At 39.4% G+C, this 25,554-nt stretch overlaps 1 protein-coding gene and 1 pseudogene across 1 annotated transcript; both read left to right on the top strand.

The window, feature by feature from the left end:
• Positions 1-7,977: 7,977 nt before the first annotated feature.
• On the top strand, positions 7,978-9,198 carry LOC125390266 (interferon-inducible GTPase 1-like; annotated as a pseudogene).
• Positions 9,199-13,447: 4,249 nt separating this feature from the next.
• Positions 13,448-24,858, top strand: Irgm (immunity related GTPase M). The gene is given in 3 exon segments (XM_087896041.1): positions 13,448-13,637; positions 21,394-22,620; positions 22,622-24,858. Coding segments are annotated over 2 exon segments (1,248 nt in total). The 5' UTR covers positions 13,448-13,637; positions 21,394-21,414; the 3' UTR covers positions 22,664-24,858.
• Positions 24,859-25,554: the final 696 nt, after the last annotated feature.

Here is a 25,554-nt window from a genome sequence, read left to right as displayed (position 1 = left end):
GGTTTAATGCATATGTTAAGAATTTTAGATTTTGATACAACGTAAAAGATTTAAGAGATGCTCTAAACTAGCTAAAGAAACATTTTCAACTCAGGCGATCCTTTCTCCTTTAAATAGGAGAATATAGCCTTTAGGAGCATGATTGTTCATAAAGTATTATAATTTATCATGACAAGAAATTGTGGCTCCAGGACACAGAGCCCAAAGGTATCTCTCTCCATTGATCTCTTTTCTTCACAGAGATCAGCAGTCAATGATGGGTTTGAAGTTTCTTCTCCCAAGATGCCTAAGACAGAAGCTTGCATGTATGAATGCCTGTTCCAGAGATGGGAAAATTTGGGTAAATGGAGAAGTCTTTGCTCAAGCCAGATATGATCTTCTGTCCTGTTGCAGAAGCGCAGGTTTTATTAAAATTAATAAGAGAAAGTGGATTGTAGGTCCATATTTCTATATGATTTGGCAGCCAGGCTATCAAGCCATGGTTAGTACCTGAGGTGGTCACCTAGCCTTCCAGACAGGCTGTCACTACCCTAACAAAAGGTCAGAATGTTGCTCTGCTCCTTCTCTGTATTTTGGGGGATGCCTGAATAGAGATGCTAGTTCAGCCTAGGTGACTGAGCTAGCATGCAGAGTAGGAAGATGTGACAGAGGAGACATAGATAGGTTTGAACACGATTAAAAGCCATTCACCTAGTTACCTAGGAAACGGAATACTAATGAATTTTCCCCTCAGTTTAAGTTTTGATATATAAGGTTGTTTGAAATAAACAAGAGGAATTCTTCAGGATGTAAACTCAGGATTTCATGGGGGACCACTGAGAATCTCTCTCCTGATGAAGCCTTTTGAGTTTTGTCTTTATTCCTGCACCTCCATGCCGGTCAAGAGAGATAGTTTATGTTGGGGTCTGGTCAAGAGAAATAATTTATGGTCTGGGTTAGCACCGGACCCCAACAGGTTACCCATTCTGATCACAGTCAGTTGCTGAGGGAATTTAGGGCAGAAACGCTAAAGGAACAGTAGGAGTATGCTGTTTACTAGCTTGCTCCCTGATAAAAAATTCTTAAATTATCCAGGGCCACCTGCCATTGGTATACCATCCACAGTGAACTTGGACTTCACATATCAATACTCAATAAAGAATGTTCCATAGGCACGCCCCAAGTCCAATCTGATGGGGACAATTCCGCAAATGAGTTTCTGTGTGATTATTTTGAGTCTAAGCTAGGTGGTGGCCAGAAACCAACAAGTGGCCCCTCCTCCAAGAGTTTTCTCCTCCAAAGAACTATAACATGTGTCTGTAACTTGTATAAAAAAAAATCAGGGGAGTGGTGAGTTGATTCGGGCCCGCGACAGGGGCCTGGGGAGGAGGTGCTAGGACTTTCCCCGACCCCATAGACTCCCAGGTCAGCCTGCTCTGCTGGCTCCACCCTGCTAGCTTCCCCGCCAGCCATCCCAGCTTCCATCCAGAGGGCCTTCGGAGTGGTGAGTTGATTTGGGCCCGCGGCAGGAGCCCGGTGAGGAGGAGCTAGGACTTTCCCCGACCCCATAGACTCCCAGGTCAGCCTGCAGTGCTGTTTCCACCCTGCTAGGCTCTCCCGCCTGCCATCCCAGCTTCCATCCAGGTACAAATTTCTATATTTCTTCCCTCCCACTGAGGCCATAAAATTTCCCCAGTTCAGCTGCCTTGCACACTGGGCCTGCTCTGTAGGGGCATCCCGGAAAGAGGGAGTGCCTGTGCTTCAATACCCTGCCTGGGGAAAGGTAGGCATTCTATCAGTGAACTCCCTGCCCAACAAGGGAACCTGACCCGATACCAGAAGTTCCAATAGAGAGCATTTGATCGAAGAGATGGGCAGACGCCAAGGCAAGACCTCCTCCAACAATCTGAAAAACAACATGAAAATATCAGATCCCAACGACCCTACAACAGAAGGATTTGAACACTCTAACCTAGATGAAGTGGAAAAAAGTGCCATTATGAAAGCAATAGAGTCCCTTAAACAGGATATGAATAACTCCCTTAAGGAACTGGTCGAGAAGTATAACAAAAAGTTTGAAGAAATGAGTATAGAAATGGATGAGAAATATAACAGAAAGTTTGAAGAAATAAGTAAATCCGTGAGTGATACCCTGAGAAACCAAGAAAAAACAATCAAACAAGTAAAGGAAACAGTCCAAGAATTGAAAACTGAAATGGAGGCAATGAAGAAAACACAAAACGAGAACCGGCTGGATATGGAAAACCTAGGTAAACGAGCGGAGACTACAGAATCAAGCATAACCAATAGAATACAAGAGATAGAAGAACGAATCTCAGATTCTGAAGATACCATAGAGAAAATAAATGCTCTAGTCAGAGAAAACGGCAAATCCAACAAATTCTCTTCACAAAACATTCAGGAAATCTGGGACACAATAAAAAAACCAAATCTAAGAATAATAGGGATTGAAGAAGGAGAAGAACTGCAGATCAAAGGCCCAGAAAATATATTCAACAAAATTATAGAAGAAAACTTTCCCAACTTAAAGAACGATATTCCTATGAAGGTTCAAAAAGCATACAGAACACCGAATAGATTGGATCAGAAAAAAACATCCCCACGCCATATAATAATCAAAACACAAAACATAAATATTAAAGAAAAAATTTTAAGAGCTGCAAAGGAAAAAGGTCAAGTAACTTATAAAGGTAAACCTATCAGGCTTACACCGGATTTCTCTATGGAAACCATGAAAGCCAGAAGATCCTGGATAGAGGTATTGCAGAAACTAAGAGACCATGGATGCAAACCCAGACTAATATACCCAGCCAAGCTATTGTTCACTATCAACGGAGAAAACAAAATATTCCAGGATAAAAACAAATTTAAACAATACGTAGCTACTAATCCAGCCTTACAGAGAATATTAGAAGGAAAATCACTACCGATGGAATCCAACATTCCCAACACGGCCTACAATAACTCGAACATCTAGCGACCATTCACAAGCACAAATCAAAGAAGAAAAACACATACACTCTACTACCTAAAAAAAAAAAAAAAAATGACCGGAGTCAACAACCACTGGTCATTAATATCACTTAATATCAATGGACTCAATTCACCTATAAAGAGGCACAGACTTAGAGATTGGATACGAAAACAGGATCCAACATTCTGCTGTTTACAAGAAACACACCTCAACCACAAAGACAGACACTTACTCAGAGTAAAGGGTTGGGAAAAGGTTTTCCAAGCAAATGGACCTAAGAAACAAGCGGGCGTGGCCATTCTAATATCTAACAAAATCGACTTCAAACTAAAATCAATCAGAAGAAATGGAGATGTATATTTCATACTCATAACGGGAACAATTCATCAGGAGGAAGTCTCAATCCTGAATATCTATGCTCCTAATATAAAGGCACCCACATATGTAAAAGAAACTCTTCTAGAACTCAAGGCAGTCATCAAACCACACACACTAATAGTAGGAGACTTCAACACTCCTCTCTCACCAATGCACAGGTCAATCAGACAGAAACCAAACAGAGAATTGAGAGACCTATTGGAGGTATTGAATCAAATGGACTTAACAGACATCTATAGAACACTCCACCCAAATAGGAAAGAATATACCTTTTTCTCTGCAGCTCATGGAACCTTCTCGAAAATTGACCACATACTCGGTAACAAAGCAAACTTCCACAGATACAAAAAAATATTAGTAACTACCTGTGTCTTGTCAGATCACCATGGACTAAAATTAGAATTCAACAACAATGCTCCCCCCAGGAAGCCAACAAACTCATGGAAACTGAACAGTCAACTACTAAATCACCCCTGGGTCAAGGAAGAAATAAAGAAAGAAATTAAACTCTTTCTTGAATTTAATGAAAACAAAGACACAACATACTCAAACCTATGGGACACTATGAAAGCAGTGCTAAGAGGAAAGTTCATAGCACTAAGTGCCCAATTAAAGAAAGCTGAGAAAGCACACATTGGAGACTTAACAGCACACTTGAAAGATCTAGAAAAAAAAAGAAGCTGATTCACCCAGGAGGTCTAGAAGACTGGAAATAATCAAACTGAGGGCTGAAATCAACAAAATAGAAACAGAGAAAACAATCCAAAGAATCAATGAATCAAAAAGCTGGTTCTTGGAGAAAATCAACAAGATTGACAAACCCCTATCCAAGTTAATCAAACGGCAGAGAGAGAACATGCAAATTAATAAGATCAGAAATGAAAAGGGGGACATAACCACAGACACAGAGGAAATTCAGAGAATCATTAGATCTTACTATGAAAGTTTATATGCCACAAAGTTGGAAAATGTAAAAGAAATGGACATTTTTTAGATAAGTACCATATACCAAAGTTTAACCAAGAACAGGTGAAAAATCTAAATAGACCTGTTAGTCGCGAAGAATTAGAAGCTGTTATCAAAAATCTCCCTGCCAAAAAAAGCCCAGGACCAGATGGTTTCAATGCAGAATTCTACCAGAACTTCCAGGAAGAGCTAATACCTATACTCCTTAACGTATTCCACAATATAGAAACAGAAGAGTCATTGCCTAACTCCTTTTATGAAGCTACAGTTACCCTAATACCAAAACCACACAAAGACACAACCAAGAAAGAGAATTACAGGCCAATCTCACTCATGAACATCGACGCAAAAATTCTCAATAAAATACTGGCAAACCGAATCCAAGAGCACATTAGAAAAATTATCCATTATGATCAAGTCGGCTTCATTCCAGAGATGCAGGGCTGGTTCAACATACGCAAATCTATCAATGTAATCCATCATATAAATAAACTGAAAGAAAAAAACCATATGATCATCTCACTAGATGCTGAAAAAGCATTTGACAAAATTCAACACCCATTTATGATAAAGGTGTTGGAGAGACTGGGGATACAAGGATCATACCTAAATATAATAAAAGCAATATACAGCAAGCCGACAGCTAACATCAAACTGAATGGAGAGAAACTCAAAGCCTTTCCACTAAAATCAGGAACGCGACAAGGCTGTCCACTCTCTCCATACCTCTTCAATATAGTGCTTGAAGTTCTAGCAATAGCAATAAGACTACATAAGGAGATCAAGGGGATTCGTATTGGAAAGGATGAAGTTAAACTTTCGTTATTTGCTGACGATATGATAGTTTACATAAGTGACCCCAAAAACTCTACCAAAGAACTCCTACAGCTGATAAACACCTTTAGTAACGTGGCAGGATACAAGATCAACTCCAAAAAATCAGTGGTCCTCCTATACACAAAGGATAAAGAAGCAGAGAGGGAAATCAGAGAAGCATCACCTTTCATGATAGCCACAAATAGCATAAAATATCTTGGGGTTACTCTAACCAAGGAAGTGAAAGACCTATTTGACAAGAACTTTAAGTCTTTGAAGAAAGAAATTGAGGAGGATACCAGAAAATGGAAAGACCTCCCCTGCTCTTGGATTGGGAGAATCAACATAGCAAAAATGGCAATTCTACCAAAATCTATAGATTCAATGCAATCCCCATCAAAATCCCATCAAACTTCTTCACAGACCTTGAGAGAACAATAATCAAGTTTATATGGCAAAACAAAAAACCCAGGATAGCCAAAACAATCTTATACAATAAAAGAACTTCTGGAGGCATTACCATCCCTGACTTCAAACTCTATTATAGAGCTACAGTATTGAAAACAGCTTGGTATTGGCATAAGAACAGAGAAGTCGACCTATGGAATCGAATAGAAGACCCAGATATTAACCCACAAACTTATGAACACCTAATTTTCGACAAGGGAGCTAAAGGTATACAATGGAAGAAGGAAAGCATCTTTAACAAATGGTGCTGGCATAACTGGATGTCAACCTGTAAAAAAATGAAAGTAGATTCATATCTATCACCATGCACAAAAAATCAAGTCCAAATGGATTAAAGACATCAACATTAATCCGTCCACTTTGAACCTGATAGAAGAGAAAGTGGGAAGTAGTCTACAAGATTTAGGCACAGGAGGCCTCTTCCTAAGTAGGACCCCAGCAGCACAGACAATAAGAGAAACAATGAATAAATGGGATCTACTGAAACTGAGAAGCTTCTGTAAAGCAAAGGACACTTTCAGTAGGACAAAAAGGCTGCCTTCTGACTGGGAGAAGATCTTCACCAACCCCTCATCAGACAAAGGTCTGATCTCCAAAATATACAAAGAACTCAAGAAACTAGGCACTAAAACTCTAATTAACCCAATTAAAAAATGGGGTACTGAACTTAACAGAGAATTCACAACAGATGAACTTCGAATGGCCAGAAGACACTTAAGGTCATGCTCAACCTCCTTAGCGATCAGGGAAATGCAAATCAAAACCACTTTGAGATACCATCTTACACCTGTCAGAATAGCTAAACTTAAAAACACCAACAATAGCCTATGCTGGAGAGGATGTGGGGTGAGGGGAACACTCATCCATTGTTGGTGGGAATGCAAACTCGTGCAGCCACTGTGGAAATCAGTGTGGCGGTTTCTCAGGAAACTGGGAGTCAACCTCCCTCAGGACCCAGCAATTCCACTCTTGGGAATATACCCTAAAGATTCCCTAACATACTACAAAAGCATTTGTTCTACTATGTTCATAGCAGCACTATTTGTAATAGCCAGAACCTGGAAACAGCCTAGGTGCCCCTCAATAGAAGAATGGTTAAAAAAGGTGTGGAACATATACACATTAGAGTTTTACTCAGCGGTAAAAAACAATGACATCTTGAATTTTGCATGCAAATGGATGGACATAGAAAACGCTTTACTGAGTGAGGTAAGCCAGACCCAAAAAGAGGAACACGGTATGTATTCACTCATAAGTGGATTCTAACCATAATTAAAGGTCTTTGAGCCTATTATTCGTGATCCTAGAGAAGCTAAATAAGAAGATGAACCTGATGAAGATTATTTAGCTATCCACCAGAAGGTAGGAAATAGACAAGAGTCCCAGGTAACCTCGGGTGCATGGGGGGGGGTCGATGGAAGGGGAGAGGGTTAGAGAGAAGGGAGTAGGGGAGGAACGGAGAAAGCTTGGTGGCCTGGGATGGGGGTGGGGAGGAAGGATGAATATGGGATCAGGGAAGAATATATTTCAACTAAGGGAGCCATTTTAGGGTTTACAGGAGACTTGATTATATATGGGATCCCAGGTCCAAGGAGAGATCCCCCAGATTGCTCTCTGGACAGAGGAGAGGGTGCCTGAATCGGCCGTGGCCCATGACCATACTGATGTATATTTTGCTTATCACCATAGATCCTTCGTCTGGCGAAGGACGGCTATGCAGTCGGAGGCCCACATTGGAGCACCGGACTGAGCCCCCCGAGGTCCAAATGAGGAGCAGAAGGAGGAAGAACATGAAAAACGAAATCAGTACTGCGAGGGATACTATCACCCACTGATACAAGGGAACGGATCTGATGAGAGTTTACCAAGGCCAGTTGGACTGGGACTGAACGAGGACGTGATCTAACCAGATTCTCGGAATTTGGCCGGATTCTATGACTGTGGCTGGCCCGAAGTCTTTCTGAAAAGCCATTGACTATGACACTGGGACCTGTTTCCTCTACATATACTGGATTTTGGGGATCCAGTCTGTTTGGACACTCACCTTCCTGGACCTGGAGGGAGGGGGAAGGAACTGGAACTTCCCACAGGGCAGGAAACCCTGACTGCTCTGGGGGACGAAGAGGGAGGAGGAGGGGGAGTGGGGGGAGTGGGAGGGTGTTGGGAGGGGGGGCGGAAATGGAAACTTTTATAATTTAATAAAATTTACTTAAAAGAAATCAGCACAGAATATATAGGAATTAGTCAATTTCAGAATGTAACCAAGACTACAACACACTGATAGCACACAGTGCTAAGTACAAAGGTATCTTTAATCTTCTGCAATTTACTCACTCCATCTTCCTATTTTCAGTGACTTTCCTTAAATCACAATCATGGGTCAATCTTCCTCTAACATATCTGTGGATGAAGACCATGGAGATTTGGTGACCAACTCAATTGCATATTTTAAGAAGATTAAGACAGAAAACAAAATCATTTCTCAGAAAACCATCTGTTTAATAGAATATCATCAGAAAAAAGGGATCTTCTGGCAGCACACACTAGAATAAGTGCTACATTAGAAAACACTGATAACATCCCAATCAACACTGCTATGACAGGAAGTTCTGGAAGAGGGAAGGGCTTCATCAATGCCTTGAGAGGGGTTGGACCTGAAGACCAAGGTGTAGCTGAAGTGGGAGTAACAGAGACAACTGTGAGGAGAACTCCATACAAACACCCCAAAAATTAAACCATATCTTTTGGGGACATGGCCGGCATTGGAACTATGAACATTCCATCAAAAGATTATCTGAAGAAAATGAAATTCCAAGAGTATGACTTCTTTGTTATTATTTCTGCCACCCAGTTTACAAAACTTGAACTAGATCTTGCCAAAGCAATCAGATTTATGAAAAAGAATTACTACTTTGTGAGAGCCAAGGTGGACATAGATTTAGACAATGAAAAGAAATGCAGACCACAACCCTTTGACAGGGAAAAAACTCTGTAGCAGATCAGAAGCTACTATGTGAATACCTTCAGTCAGATTAACATGGATGTGGCACATATTTTCTTGATATCTAACCATGATTTACCTAGCTATGATTTTTCAGTCCTGATGGACACCCTCATTGAGGATCTTCCTGATCAAAAGGACCACAATTTTATGCTTTCCCTGCCTAATATTACTAATGCAGACATTGACAGAAAGCACAAGTCTAAATATATAGCACTCAGGGCTGGAACTTGGGCTACTATTCCTACAATGGGCATCCTCATGGATGACGTGGAAAAAATGGAAGATAAAGTTAAACAGCTACCAAATCAACTCTGGAGTGGATGATGAATCCCTGGAATTCATTGCTAAGAATTCCAAAATACCTACTGAACAACTGAAAAAAATCATTCAATGTTCTTATTTGATAGAAAATAAGAAAGAAGAGACACTAAGATAAACATTGTTGAAATATTTGGAGAAATTTGCCTCAGCTACTGGTGGACCCCTTGCTATAGGTCTTTAGTTTAGGAAAACCTTTTGCTTGCATCTTCTTTTCCATGGCACAGTGACTGAAGATGTCAAAGTTCTTACAAAGACATACCCAAAACTCTAGTTCAAACTCACCTCACCCACAGTTACTGACCATGATAACATCAAATGATTAATACCAGGGAATCATAAAATAAATTCCCTCTCTGGTATATTTTCTTTATACTAGCCAATCCACTATCACAATGGGAAAATCTAAAGATAAGGATCATGCTTCTTAGCATATGAGAGTCTGACAGCCCCAATCCCTCTTCACCTCTCTACATTCCAGGCTGTCTTTCAACTCTACCTGCACACTTGAATGCACACACATAGAAATACACACACACACACACACACACACACACATGCATGCATGTGCACACGCATACACACATAAACACCCCCACACACATACCCATAAATGGAAGCATATCCATTTGCAATATCCAAACATGTGCAAACACACACACTAAAGATATTAATAGGTGTTTTGTAGCTATTTTACTATAATCCAAACATTCCAGTGAAAACTCAAGAAATTGCAGGCACTTGACATGCATGTATGATGATCAGAGCTCAATTTCCAGAACACACCTTAAACTTCCACACTCGGAAGGCAGAAACAGTGAAACCATGGAACAAGTTGGCTTGCTAGATTGTGTAGATCTACAGCTCTGGATCCAGCTGAGAAAACCTGCCTTGGTGAAAAAGGTAAAAAGTAGCTGAGCAGGAGATCCAACATGAGCTTGACATGTCCTCAGACATGTAAACAGAGATTCTAAACACAAAAGAACAGAGTCAAACATTGCTTCTTGGCAACATTATTTTCTAAGGTGGAGAGAGCTTCTTTAGTCCAAGCCATGTCCACTTAGCATTTTAAAAGCACTCCCCTGTTTTTTTTAAAATGACAAAAAAGGATGACAGATATACAATAAGAACAGATTCAGATTTTTAAAAAGGCCTGTAACTGGTCACAGTGAGTTTGATAAATGTGCATGGATTTGTGAGGGAGAGGACTACAAAAGAAATTTAAGGATAATAAACTGAGGTACTTAAAAGACAAAGAGTTTAAATATATATATGTATGTATGTATATATATATATATATATATATATATATATATATATATATTGAGCCATATAACAATGGAAAACACATAGAAAGCCTGGATCCTGTATATTGTTTGTGCTTTCTTTGAATTTTTGACTATTAATGATCTAACTGAAGAGAGACATTTAATTGTGGAGGCTGCTAAGATAAATCCACATAAAGGTATCTTGACTTCAAAATTCAGGTCTAAGGATATGTTGCTTTGAAAAAGAGGTTCCTTTGTTTCCAGGGAAGATGAGAAGATGTGGATTCCTTCTATGTTAACTTGGTTTGATCGAACAAGATCCCCTGAAATAGATTCAAGGCAACAGGCTGAAATTATGCAATCTCACAGACTACTGCAGCCAAGATTTAATCATAATTCTTTATTTTCTCAGGGTCCCCATAAGACCACTGCATTCAACAATTAGCAGGAAGTAGCATAGACCAAAATTCCTAAATGCTGTCTATAAATGTTTGTTTTCATTTAAAAGGGGTTGATTATAAACAACTAATGGTCACAGTCAATCTCTTTCTAAAGAACAAATGGGATATGATGTAGAAATAAATACTTTACATTGATCTGAATTTCCATTTATTAATATAAAGCTAAGGTCAAATTTCTTATACTATATATATATATATATATATATATATATATATATATATATTTCTACTCTTGTTTGAGGTATTATGTTTGTATAACTCAAATAAATCATAAGTATAGTTAAAAAATTAATAGTCATCTATGGCAGTCAAGCTTGTAGTCATATTAGTTAGGTTGTCTAGATATGCAGAGATATATTTCAGATCAATAGGTAATATTCAAATACTTCAAAGACCTACAGAATATGACATTTTAATTTTTTTAAGATTTTAGACATTCTCAATAGTGAGATACATCTATCTGCTCCTGACAGCACCAATTAAATTACTTCAAGAGGGACGATGGGCACCAAAGAAACTCCTTATTTGAGTTTGCCTTCTATGTGGCAAGATGGACATTTGGGTAAGAAAATGCTCTTGCCTGAATTGCTTGACTGTATGCTGCATAAACTGGATATGCAGGACTCACCGGAAAGTGGCTGCTGAATTTGCAGAGATAAGGTAGGATGGGCCTTCAGGGTTCTTGCTTCACAGAGGAAACTTCCAGACATTCTACAGGACAAAGAAGAAAGCCATTGTTGAAATTTGCATGCACAAGTTAGAATATGTCTTCAACTTCATGTAAAAGTCTGTCAGATACCATGGGCTTTCAGAATGAAGATGGATTCCCCAGTGCTACAGAGGAACTTTGGAGGACTGTCCAGGCAGTCAAATGTCTCTGTCAATTCTAGAGTATTGGAAGTTGCTTGTAATGTACTTCCTGTTTACTTAGGCAATATTATATCCTTCTGAGGTCTTTGATGGAGTTAAGACAGTTGGTTGTGATTATAGCTTTTTTAATTATGATAAAAGATAAATTAGATATAAAACTTTGGGCTCACAAAGATAGGATAGATGATGATATTTTCTTTAATTTTGCCAAATTCCAGCAGTAGAGATAGGGTAAACCAACCCATAGTAAGAGTGAAGACCAAGCCAGCACAAGGTAAGGGATTGTTCCCTGTTGTACCTGTGGCAGCTGGGTGGGTTTCCTGTCATCAACTAAGGCAATCCAGGCATTTCTTCAGGCAAGTCTCTGTAACAAATGAATCTAATTTGTGGCCAGTTGACATTAAAACCAACTACAATATCTTTCCTTAAGGTCTTTCTTTCTTCCCTGCAGTGACCCCTTTCCAGTTTCCTGGAAACCATGGTTATTCCATGTCAATGACTCAAATCTAAAGATTCGATGTTAAGATCTATATATGAGAAAGAATATCTGGTATTTGTACTTCTGGGTCTGGGACACCAGATCTGTCTGTTGACCTGAAATTCTGTGATTTTATTTTCCTTTCCAGGTGAATAAAATTCCACTGTGTATGTGTTATGCTTTTATTGCCCATTATCAATTGATGGACATCTAGACTGTTTCCATTTCCTGACAATCTTTAAAGGGACAGAGTATAGACAGTTATAGATTAAAGAAGCAAATATAATAAAATAAATACTAAAAAGTAATAGAGTAAAAACAAGCCACATAAAGATGAAATATACACAGAGAGTCTGGATTATGTATATTATTGTGTTTTCTTTGAATTTTTTACTGTAAAAAAGCTAAGTAACCAATATATAAACTTTGAAGGTATCTTGACTTCAGAATTTCTGTCCAAGGGTATGTTGTTTTGGAAAAGAGGGTCTTTTTTTGTTTCCATGTGGTTTGATGCGCCAAGACCCCCTGAAGGTCACCATAAACACCCCCAAAAATTAGATTTAATAGTTTCTCTACTAAATGAAACCCACACCTTAGCAAGAATTTAAGCCTAGACATATTATTGACTCTAAGTAAACATTACTATTGTTATCCTGTTTGTTGGGTATAATATTAAGCCAGCTCTCCTTGAATCATCATTATATCCATAGATTAAGGCATCTCCCAACCTTTATTATGTTTGTTCATATTTGTAGTAGATGATAATCTATACCAAGATCCACAACTGGCTAACATTCAGAGAATAACACTGAACAATATCCAGCTCTGAATGGTATATATATATATATAATTCTAGTTCCAAAGGCACAGGAATGGTTGTTGAAGGGGAGATAAAAAGACTATAACAGCCAGAGTCAGTAGAGTATACAGCTACAGTGAAACTGTGTCTTCTGGATACAACAAGGCAAGGCAGCTGGATGTACAAGTTCAAAATGGTTGTGACAACATGTGTAAAACCTGTCACGTCCAAACCAGATCAAATGTGTGCACTGACAGAAGAGTTGAGAATGACAAGAATTAAGTAACATGAATCCACAATTGTGAGGAAATAGGTTGTGTCATGGGTGATCCTTAACTTGGCATCTGTACAGAACACCAGACAATGTGCTGTGTGACTTCAGTTCAGGTTGTATTTGTGGAGTCAGGGATCCCAAAAATTATCTTTCAAGGGTTGTGTTCCTGCTAAGTAAGTCAGCTGCTTCTCCATGATCTCCCTCCATGTCCAAGCCCCACATTTCACACCTGTACCATTTTAGGATTGTCCCGATTTTTCTGCCAAGAAACAAAGGTTTAATGGAATGAAACACAGCTGCTCATTTCAGTTTCGCTTTCCTTTTCTTGGAAATGCAGCAGGTCTGGAAGCTACTGACCCGTGCTCCTCTGTGATTGGCCAGCGCACACTGAGAGGGAAGGACAGGACCCTGGAGAGAGTGTGAGTCCTGCTAAACTATCAGAAACCTGCTGCTTTCCACAGAGGAAGGAGGGGTTGGTTCATGGGAAGAGACTGCAGCACAGTGGACAGTGGTTCCTGCAGCTGAACTACAGTGAGCGCATACACTGGACTCAGGATTCTCTGGTAAGTGGACAGGGCCATTCAGATCTAACTTCTAACCCTCACGACCTCTCTTCTCTAAAGAGCTGACAGATAACAAGACATTTTGAAACATGCCTTGAGAGTGGGGATCTCCAGTTTGGACGCTGGGGTGCTTTGGTGGGAAATGGGCAGAAACTGCCTTGTGGATAGTCTTTGCTAATCATACAAGGTGAGGGACCTTAAGGTAATGATCTGGATGTTGTTTCAGTAAATGTATGCAGTTGCTTTGGCTTGTTTCTTATTACTTTCTTTTAAATGGTTGTAAATGGATGTTTCAGGTAACAGAAAATATCTGCAGTGAGCAGGAGGTTCATTGTATCTCACTGTCATCTTGCGTGCTAGAAAAGAGTCGACATTTAATTCCTTATACCCTGAGGTCTCTGGCCTGTGGAGAAGAGGTCTCTCTGCACACTGCTTCTGCTGTAACTGGCTGTGGAAATCTGTGCCTGAAGAATCTTCTTCACTGTGGTTTCTTTTATTGTCAAGCAGGAGTCCTAAAATCTTCTCTCCATCTGTGAGAACCTGAGCTGTGTCAGGGTGTGGTCACAACTGTCATTCAGGCAGGCTTCCCTTTGTAATGCTTCTGTGTCACGGCCTTCTCATTACCTGTGTTCATATTCAATGGAAAGTGTGTGTGTGTGTGTGTGTGTGTGTGTGTGTGTCTATCTGTCTGTCTGTCTGTATATCTGTATGTGCGTGTCTGTCTGTTAGGTCTCTTAGGTATGTATGTGTACCTCTGCGTGTGTCTGTCTGTCTGCCTGTTAATCTGTGTATGAGTGTGTGTCTGTGTCTATATGTTTGTCTGTGTGTGTATCTGTCTGTATATGTATGTATGTCTCTATGCCTGTATATGTGTCTGTGTGTCTGTCTGTCTCTCTGTGTATGTGTCTGTGTCTGTATGTGTGTGTGAGCATGTGCTTGCTTGCTCACACATACTTGGTATGTTCTGTCACTGTGTGGTGCAGGTTGCATATTTGGGGTTTAAGTAAAGGCTGGTAAGCTACAGCAACAGATTTTTGGGGTTTTTTTATTTTTATTTTATCCGCCTTACTATATATCTCTATGTTTATGAACACCCACATACGTGTTGACTAGATCACATGGGTTTATTTTTGTCTGACATATTCAATTCATTAGCACTATTATAACTCTCCAACTATGATGATGATTAACATTGATCTAAAATTTTATCACCATCTGTTTCTATTGTTTGGTTTTCTCTTCCCTTTATGTGGTTTGATATTTAATGTGGACGACCTGGAAAGTAGTTCTGTCTTTCCCTTTTGATTCCAACTTTCTCACACGCTTGCACTGTTACTTCCTATTTGCTTGTTATTGGTTACTTGGTTGCTTGTTTGTTTGGTTGGTTGGTTTTTGAGACTTGGCTTGCCCTCCCTGCAGTCACAGGTGCGCTTGGCCATGACTGACTTCATTTTCTTACACTGGATAATTGGGATTTTAACCCAAGTCCTTGTGCTTGCATAGCAAGCCGGCTTCTCCACTAAGCTAAATTCCTCCAGCCTTTATCCTAAAGCCTCTAATTTGGGTAATTATTTTTATTCTTTTAAGGTTCCACAATTAAAGGGATTTCAATTGGGTTTTTGTTTGCTAGTTTCTTTATTTTTTTCTACATTGGGCTTATTCCTGCTCCCTTTTAAATGTAGATTCAAGTTACATTTCTTACTGTATTTGTTTTTTCATTCTTTGCTCTTTGAGCCTTTAGTTATACTCATAAAAAAAAAATTCTGAGTCACATTTTTGATTGCTGGTGCCTGTGTTTCTAACAAAGACTATCTCTTTCTTCTTCAGCCTATTGTCTCTTTGTCCTCATACCCTAAACTCACTGTGCTCCAGTCTACACTTTACACACATACCCTAAACTCGCTGTGCACACTCAATAATTCCAGTGTTCTATATTTTCCTGTTAGTATTCATGCTTGCAACAGGTGCTACATTGACCTCTAGATAGGCGGGGTTTTTATTTAATTTTTTCAGAATTTTATACATGAGTCTTGTTCTTATGTGGTTTCTACCTCTCATTCTCTCCCTTCCAAATCACCCTACATCATCCAATACTCCTTCCCAAATTTACAGTCTCTTTTGTTATTACACACACATGCATGTACAGACACACACACACACACACACCCTACTGAAATCATTGAGTGCTGCTCCTCATATGTCCATGATATTAGGACTGGCCACTTTGGATCGGATAATCTATTAGTGGGTTTATTGCTAGAGAAAACTGATTCTCCCCTTTTCAACAGCCATTGGTTTTTGCTTGTAGCTATTCTTCCAGAGAGGAGATTTTGAGAAATTTCTCCCATCCACACTGATATGTCACCTGATGTCATTATGCAGCTCTTGCTTAGGCAGCCATGTACTTGAGGTTTCCTGGCTACAGCATCCTTTCCATGTCTATAAGAAAATATTGGCAGCTGATGTCCTGGTGTTCTGACTGTTAGAATCTTTCCACCTCCACTTCTGTGATTTTCCCTGAGCCCTGGGTGTAATGGCTACACTGTAGATGTGTCAGTTGGGGTTCGTTACCCAGAGTCACCCCTTCTCTGTGTGAGAACTAGGTGGGAGCCTCTGTACCACTCCTTGACATACACTCAAAGGAGTTTATGCCCTACCGAGGAGACACCATTTATCTATTCTCTTAGTTGTGGAGTCTAACTGAGAACCTTTAGATCTGAGAATATAATCTGAGATAACTGCAGAAGCAATGAAAGAAGACAAGGACCATAGGGAAGGAGAGAAAAGACACTCTGTAGAAGAGGATAGCAGGATACCCATATGTGTGAAGAGGGAAAAGGGGAAGCAGGAGAAGCTGTAACTGTGGGCAAGACAATATGAAGGAGGAGGGAAGATTGAAAGAAAAATAACACTAAGGCTGTTTGAAAGCCATGGGGAAATATATTATTTTATAAACCTACTTTAGAATATATATATGAGATATATGTATAAATAAAAATGCATATGTTCTAATGGAATCATGCAGCATTGAGTAATAAGGCCCCACAAGAACTAAAGACCATCTAATGAAAATCCCAGTCTTGGTATGGGAAACCTTTCTTTGACTTATAAATCAGAGGGTCCAGAAATCCACCAAAACAACAAAGGCCATTTCCATTACCCTTGGGGGCCTCCCAGAACTTGAAGATAAGGCCCTATTACTGAACACCTTGGACACAGGACTTGGAGGAACCCACCTGGAATTGGTCTGGAAGCCTCCTCACTGAAACTAGCTCTCCCAAGTAGCAGCCGCTATGCAAACTGCCAAGGGAGAAAAGCAAACAATAGGCCTAACTCCTCTGCAGCATAATGAAAAGGAAAGGAAGCTGACCTTTGGTGTCATTTAGCCAAGAGAGAGCTGTCTTGTCAGGAGAGATCTGCTCTCTCCTCTGACCTGGTCTCTTGAACAAGGGCTATCACCTTTATTCATCAGCACAGCAAATATGGTACCAAGGGGGAATGAGGGACATTTACAGAGTCTCACAAGGGGAGAGATTGTTCTTTGGCCCTATTAACTCAGAACAACACACAGTTTCACAATCAGACACTGTCAGTCTGTACCAACATGTGGCTTTCAACATCTTTTCAGTACCTCACTGCTTTCAGCAAATGTGCTTAGGTCTAGCCACTGTACCTTATGCATACATACATTGTCCTGAATTAGGGGTGTGAATGGTAACAAAGGAAAAACAAGTAACATGGTCCATCAGGGCGTCCAAAACATAGTAAGACTGATTACATTGTTTTTCTTAAAGGGCAGCTGTTTCTGACTCAGTATGTAAGAAGAATGAGTGCATAGTTCTAAATGATTTCAAAGCACATTATTAACTTGGTGAAAGGTTGGGTGAAAGTTTGATTTGTAAAGACAAGCTTCAAACGGCATTTCCCAGAAAAACCATTCCCACACAGGTAAAAAAAACCTATGAACCACAATGACCAGCCCAGCAAATCGTTTCTAATGGTACAATGGTGACACTTCATATTGTGGGTAATTAAAGGTGTCTAATTGAACTAAGTCCCATTCTATAGAAAGAAATTTATGCCTACTGTAAACCTAGACAATTATCCATAATTGGAGAGGTCATAGACACTAGGGAAGCACCTGTTACTGTGTCTTTCTAAATCATTGTAGCTTTGATTGTATTGGAAATTCTTATCTTCATAACCACAGATAAATGTAGCTCTCACTCCTCATCGAAGAACCTTCTTTCACATTTAAATCTATTTAGAATTTTATACATGAGTAATTTATACATGAGTAATTTATGCATGAGTAATTTATACATGAGTGTTTATATCAATTCTATCCCTCCTTTTTTCTCTTTCAAACTCACCCTGTGTTCTCCCCAATTCATGAATTCTTTAATTATTGTTGTTTGTATATACAGACATAAGTATATATACATGGACAACTGACTGGGTCCTTTTAATGTTGTTTGTATGTATTCAAGGGTGACCTCATGGAATTGGATTCACCCAATGAGGGATAAGTTCCTAGAATGTATACAGGACACTCTGTTCTCAACACAAATATATCAAATCCCATCCCTAATGAGAGAATGAACAAAACAGATAGTTCTCAAAAGAAGAAAAAAATGCCAAAAAAATACATGACAATAATGTTCAAAATCTTTAGTCCAAGAAAATGCAAATCAAAAACAACAGTGAGGAGCTGGAGAGGTGGCACAGTGGCTAAGAGAGCTTGCTCCGTAATTATGCTGACCAGCATCACATCCCAGCAAGCATGGAACAAGCTGCAGATCAACACTGTGAGGATCCAGAGACAAGAGAATTTCTCAACCCCAGATTCAGGGAAGCCCTGTTTCAGAGGAATAGGCACCAAGTGGTCCAGAGGAGAAATTTCTTCTGGCTTCTGAGCACATAGCCACCCAGCAACACACACATACTATCTCCCCTCAAATCATAAATCAGTACAGATAACTCTTAAAACAAAACTCCATTGACATTCTGTTTCACCCCCAGGAAAAATAGCTGTTAATCAATAAGGGTAAAATGACACAAATGTCGGAGAGAAGGGAGGTGAGAGGGGAGGAACACCTAAATATTGTTGATTGATGGGAGAACAGGAATGTAAATATTAGTTCTGCTACAAGGAACAATTATAAGAGAGGTTTCCCATCAAAGTAAAAAAGAAATGTTTATATACTTTTATATGGGAAGATCTAGCTTTCCCAGATCATTTGCTGAAGATACTACCTTTTCTCTTGTGTATATTTTTGATGCCTCTGTCAAATAGTTTATGGTTGGGTTTGTTTCTGGCTCTTCTATCCAGTTCCCTGACCTGAATTTCTGTGGGTGGGTGGGTGGGTGGGTTGCTTGATTGCTTGCTTTACCAATACCATTCTGCTGCTTGTCAGTGTGGTTGTATTCTAGGCTGTCCACAGGTGTTATGATGCAGCCATAACACTCTTGATTCATGATTGCTGTGGGGCTTCTGTCCATCTGTGTGGACTTTAGGGCTGGTTTTTCTATCCCGTGAAGAATGGAACTGTAATTGTTATGCATTGCCATGTATTCAATGCATAATACGTGATACAGCAGTTTTCACCGTACTAATTCTCCCACTTTATGAGCACAGAAGGACTTTCCATATTCTAATGTCTTCTTCAATTCCTTTCTTCAACGTTCCAAGTTTTTATTATAAATTATGCTTATGCCCTGGTATTTATATTTTAGTTACTTTGGTGGGATTTCTCTTCTTCCCTAATTTATTTCTTAGAAAGCTTGTTACTGGCATATAGAATAGCTACTGATTTTTGTGTTGATTTAGTATTCTGCTACTTTGCTTTAAGTGTTCACCGCTATGTTCTATTTAAGTTTGTTTTTTTCTTTTAATTAATGTACTAGAACACTGGCTAAAAGCAACTTGGGGAGGAAAAGGTTTATTTGGCTAACATATCTAGGTCACAGTACATTGAGAGAAGTCAAATCTGAGGCAGGAGCCTGGAAGCAGGAGCCTGGAGGAAGGAACCTAGAAGTAGGAAGTAAAGCAGAGGCCATTAGAGGAGCTGCTTACAGGGTTGCTCCCACCACTACCACCACCACCATGCACCAAACCATTTTTCTCATCTTCCATAAAAATCTATTCAAAAGGATCAAAGACCTCAGTGCATAACGTTGACTGGATGTGGACCAACATGTAAGTAAGTTAATAAGTCTATAGCTGTATGTGTCCACATCTAGCCAAGCTTATGCAGTATTGGGAATCGAACCCAGGGCCTTTTTCATGCTAGGAACATTCAAGCAACTGAGCTACTCTCCAGTGCACATGTAGATGATTTTTATGAAGTAAAGTATGAAAATAAAACAGAGCTAAATAATAGCTTGAGCACACTAAAATATTGCATTGAGTAAATGGTTTTTAACACAGACTTTAATAATGAAGGTTTATATTATTATTATAAATTTTCGTTACTCACAGAGGTGAAAAAAGACACAAAGAAAGAAAATCAATGAAAATCAATATTTACGTCAACTAAATCAAATGGATGAAAGTAAAAGTATAAACTGAAGGTTTATGTGACTGTTGATAAGATTTGACACTGACTCAACATTGATGATGATTGTTATTTGCTTCTCAGTTTGAAAGATTATACTTATGTTAGTTAAAATTTCCCACATTTTGAAGGCACATATTGAAGGAAGTATGCACGGATGAAAGAACACCTTGGACTGGCCTGGAAGACTCTAGTCAAATTAGATGCAACACGGTTGCTCTCATTTCTAAAATAGTTGAAGCTAGTTAATGGGCATATACAGATGTGTAGAGAGAAGTTTCTGTCCTGCTCGGTCCCTCAGTCCCCAAAAAACACACAGCAGCTTATATGAATTATAAACTGGTTGTCCTATTAGCTCAGGTTTATTATTAACTCTTACAACTTAAATTAACCCCTAATTCTTACCTATGTTTAGCCACCTGGCTTGGCACCTTACTCAGTACAACATTCTCATCTTGCTTCCTTTCTGTCTGACTGGCAACTATACAGTGACCCCTTCTCTACCCAGAATTTTCCTAGTCTGGTTGCCTTGCCTAAACTTGCTGCATGACTACTGGCCAATCAATGTTTTATTAAATCAATACAAGTGACAAATCTTTACAGGGTACAAGACCATTATCCCACAGCACTTCCCCTTTTTTCTTTTCAAAACAAGATTATGTCTGTAAGAGTAGAAGAGTCAGCCACTGGCTCTTACCTCTACCTCAGTCTGAAATGGTGATCCTACCTCCAAGAATCTCAGAATGAGACTGAGCCTGATAGCTGTCTCCTCCATTTTATAATCCTCTCTAGGACTGGGATTAAAGATGTGCACCACTAGGATTAAAGGTATACACTGCCTGGTTTCTATAGCAATTAGTGTGGCTACTGGGATTTAAGGTGTGTGTTACCACTGCCTGGTCTGTAAGGCTGACCATTGAGGCTAATTTACTCTCTGATCTTCAGGCAAGCTTTATTTATTAAAATACAAATGAAATGCCATAACACAGATGATTACATGAATACTATTACTTTCATTGAGCTTTAAATTTTCCATCATAAAAGACTCAACTGAGAGCAAGTAGAAATACATAAGAACTAGCCCATGTCAGAAGGTAATAGGCATCTGTCTGGAGGACACAGTGCTTGAAGAGGGCAAAGCACAAAGTCATCCATCTGGCATCAGCCTATCCCAACTTACTCTCCCTTCTTCCTTTCAGTGCCTTTATTTGCTTACTGCCATGAGTCAGCTGCTCTCTGACGCATCTAAGGATGAAGACATGTGCAAATACTATAAGATGATTAAGGAAAAAAACAGAATCATTTCTCAGAAAACCATCACTTCAATTGAGTTACACCTGGCACAAGGAAACATTCAGAAGACAAATAATGTAATTGCTGATTCATTAAGAGAAATTAGCAGTACCTCACTCAATATTGCTGTAATAGGAGAGTCTGGAACTGGGAAGTCCAGTTTCATTAACGCCTTCAGGGGAATTGGACATGAAGAGGAAAATTCAGCTCCAATTGGCGTGGTGGAGACAACCATGAGGAGAACTCCATACAAACACCCCAATATTCCCAATGTGGTTATTTGGGACCTGCCTGGGATTGGAACCACAAAATTCCCACCCAAAGATTATCTGGAGAAAATGAAATTCAGTGAGTATGATTTCTTCATCATTGTTTCTGCCACACGCTTTAAGAAAAATGATATAGACCTCGCCAAAGCAGTCAGCGTGATGAAGAAGGATTTCTACTTTGTGAGAACCAAGGTAGATATAGATTTAGAAACTGAAAAAGGATGCAAACATGCCTTTGGCAGAGAAAGCTTACTGCAGCAGATCCAATGCCATTGTGTGAATACCTTTAAGAAAAATAACATGGATGTACCACCGATCTTCTTGATCTCCAACAAAAATGTATCTGACTATGATTTCCCAATCCTGAAGGACATGCTGAGAAACAAACTTTCTACTCCCACACTACAAAACTTTATGTTTTCTTCACTTAGTAAGGCTGAGGCAGACATTGAAAGAAAGCGTGAGTTGATGCAGCGGTTTATCTGGCTAGAAACCATAAAGAAGGAAGCTTGGGCCAGTCTTTCCATAAAGGGCATCCTCAAGGACAGTGATATGGAGCAGTTGAAGGTGATTTTAAACCACTATCGAAAGCTCTTTGGAGTCGATGATGGAACCTTGAAACTCATGGCAAAGGATTCCCAAGTACCTCTTGAAAAACTGAAAAAAGTCATTAAATCTGTTTATTTGTTGGAAACTAAGGAAAGGGAAACATTGGAAGGAAAACTTTTGAAATATTTGGAGAAATTTGCCTCAGCCAATGGTGGGCTCTTGGCTACAGGTTTCTACTTTAGGAAAACCTTTTACTTACAACTTCTTTTCCTTGACACAGTGGCTGAAGATGCCAAAGTTGTCCTTAGAGAGACATATTCAAAAATTAGTTCAAACTCACATCACCCACAGCTACTGACCGTGGATAAGTGTTACTCTTTCCTCATATCCCTGACAGGATTTGTGTTCGTTTTTTTTGTTTTGTTTCATCTTAGACTTTGGGCATGGAATGAGGTGTAATCTCCAAATTTTTTTTTAATATTCAGATTATTTTAATCTTACTATATAAGAACACAAATATGTAATTTTAAAACATATTAATGTGAGTTAATTGTACAATAATCTGTCTATTCAATTACTTATAAGGCTAGGTCTCCAACCCAGGCCTTATGGATGCTAGGTAAGCATTTTATCACTAAACTACGCACCTCACCTTGTGATAGCTTTTAGATTTAAGTAAGACAATAGTCTGACTATTCCAAAATTCTGAACTTATATAATTTAATTGCCATGTCTGCCTGTCTAACAAAAATGATAGAATGTAGATTACATATTGTCATAATTCTGACAGATAATGTAAATGAAATAGGTTCTTCAATGTTCAACATAGTCATATACAGCAAATCAAAAATCACACATTTTTAAGTCCGTTAATAGTAAGTCAGAATTAACTCGAATCCCTTAAGGACATTTGAAATTCTTTATTTGAAGCATTTATCTTATTTAACTTACAGGTGCATGTGGAGGCTGAAGGAGAACTTGCTTAGTCAGTTTTTTCCTTCCACCATGAAGGTTCAGAGCATCTAACTCAGTAACTCAGTAACTTGTTGGCCAGGATCTTTACTTGCTGCAGCATCTCACAGCACTAGCCTGAGTGAGCCTGGACCAGGCAGTTAGCACAGTGGAGATGCTGTGGCTCCTCAGAGGATGCTGAGCTGACTGTGGACTGCACAGGACCAGCAGGACTAGGGATGCTTTTCTCTCAAGTTCATACAAGGTAGGAGACATAGAAAGCAGCCCCACAATGGGAGACAGACATTAGGTCTGCAGCCCCTTAGTAGTTCTAATTTGCATATCTCTGAGGCCAGCGATGTTGCACACTTTTTCAAATCCTAATTAGCCATTTTTATTTCTTTTTTGAGAATTCTCTGTTCAGTCCCATGGCCCATTTTTTTTTTATTGGCTTGTTTGTTTTCCTAGTGTTTACTTTTTAAATTCTTTACACATGGTGGCTAATTCTCTATCAGATTTATAACTGGTAAAGGTTTTCTCCCATTCATTTCTTCTTTGTCTGACACAATTATTGATTATTGCCCTTATTTGCTGAGCTATAAGAGTCTGATCCAGAAAGTCCTTGCCAATGTCTGTGTCTTAAGTGGACTCCGTGTTTTCCCCTATAAATTTGCAGTCTGGTCTTATATTGAGGTCCTTGGTCTATTTGGGGTAGATTTTTGTGCAGGGTGAGAGACAAGAATCTAAATTTATTATCCTACATGAAGCTGTCCAGTTTCCCAGCACTGCTTGTTGAAGATACTGTTTTCTCCAATTGATTTTTCTTTGGTGATTGTGTTGAAAATCAGATGGTTATAGTTTATGGTCTTGTTGTTGTGAATATTTCAACACTGGTGTATGGCTTCACATGGGTCCAAGAAATCAAGACTCAGAGAATGAACTTAGCTTCTGCGGCTGCAGGGGGCTCAGTCTCAGTGAACTGAAGCACCTTGCCTTCATCTCCCAGCATCTTTATTTTTTTCTATATTTACATTTTAGCTAGAAGATTTCCATATTTCAAAAGTGATAGAAACTTCTGAAAATACAGTACCAGGTGCAAACACCTGATTCATGAGGGACCATGGTTTTTCTCTAAACCAAGTTTTGCATAGGATGTATATCCATGGGAGACTCTCAGTTAAGATTCACATGGGGCAGCAGAAGGTATTTGTAACACAAAGAAAGACCTAGGGGCTGTGTGAAAACTCCTACACCAGGCCAGGTATAACCCAGTCGGGTTTCATGGCTAGTGGAGGTTGCTTGCTATCCCTTTGGCTCCAGGTCAGCTGACATACCACTCCTTGTAGCTGGGTTCTCTAGCATAGATCTGAGTCTATTTTTGTGCCAGTACCATGTTGTCTTTATACTATGGCTCTGTAGTGTAACTTGAAAACAGACATGGTGTCAGCTCCAACAATACACTTTTTGCTCAAGATTTCTTCGACTGTCAGGGGTCTCTTCTTTTATGATGTTTTTCTACTTCTGTGAAGAAAGGCAATAGAGTTTTCAATGGGATTACCTTGACTCTGTAGGTTTGTTACAATAAAGCAGTCATTTTCACAATATTGCCTTTTCTAATCCATGAGCATTGGGAATCTTTCCATCTCTCAGTGTCTCTTAAATGACTTTCTTAGATGTTTTAGTTCAATTGTAAGGTCTTTTATGGCCTGGGTTAGCTGTATTTCAAGCAATTGATTCCCCAAATTCTATTCAGATTGTTTGTCATGGGTACATAGTAAGGCTACTTGTTTTTGTGTGTTAACCTTGTATCCTGTCACTTTGCAGAAAGTATCTATCAGTTCCAGTAAAGTAAAGGATAATCATGATACAATTCACAGACCAAGAGAAGCTAAGTAACAAGGAGGGCTCAAGTGGGGATCCATGAATCTCCCTGGGTAGGGAAAATAGAATACACATCTCAGGTGAATGGGGGGACAGGAAGGATCAAATGGGAGTAGGATAGAGGGAAAGAGTACTGGGAGAAACAACTGGAATTGGGGGGCTGTTGACTGAGATTTCTATTCCACCCAGTCCTGCAGCCATTCAGTCCCAAAGAAACACACTGAGGTCTACATTAATCATAAACTGGTTGGCCTATTAGCTCAGGCTTCTTTTTAACTCTTTCTTACATCTTAAATTGGCCCATTATTCTTGTCTGGTTTAGCCATGTGACTTGGTCCCTTATCAGTGAAGCATTCTCATCTTACTTTCTCTTCATCTGGATGACGACTGCAGACTGACTCCTCTTCCCAGAATTTT

The sequence above is a fragment of the Myodes glareolus genome, chromosome 13 (genome assembly GCF_982192425.1).
Source record: "Myodes glareolus chromosome 13, mMyoGla1.1, whole genome shotgun sequence".
NCBI classification, from domain to species: Eukaryota; Metazoa; Chordata; class Mammalia; order Rodentia; family Cricetidae; genus Myodes; species Myodes glareolus.
The sequence above is the reverse complement of the archived record's forward strand: the minus strand, read 5'-3'. Positions and strand labels throughout refer to the sequence as shown.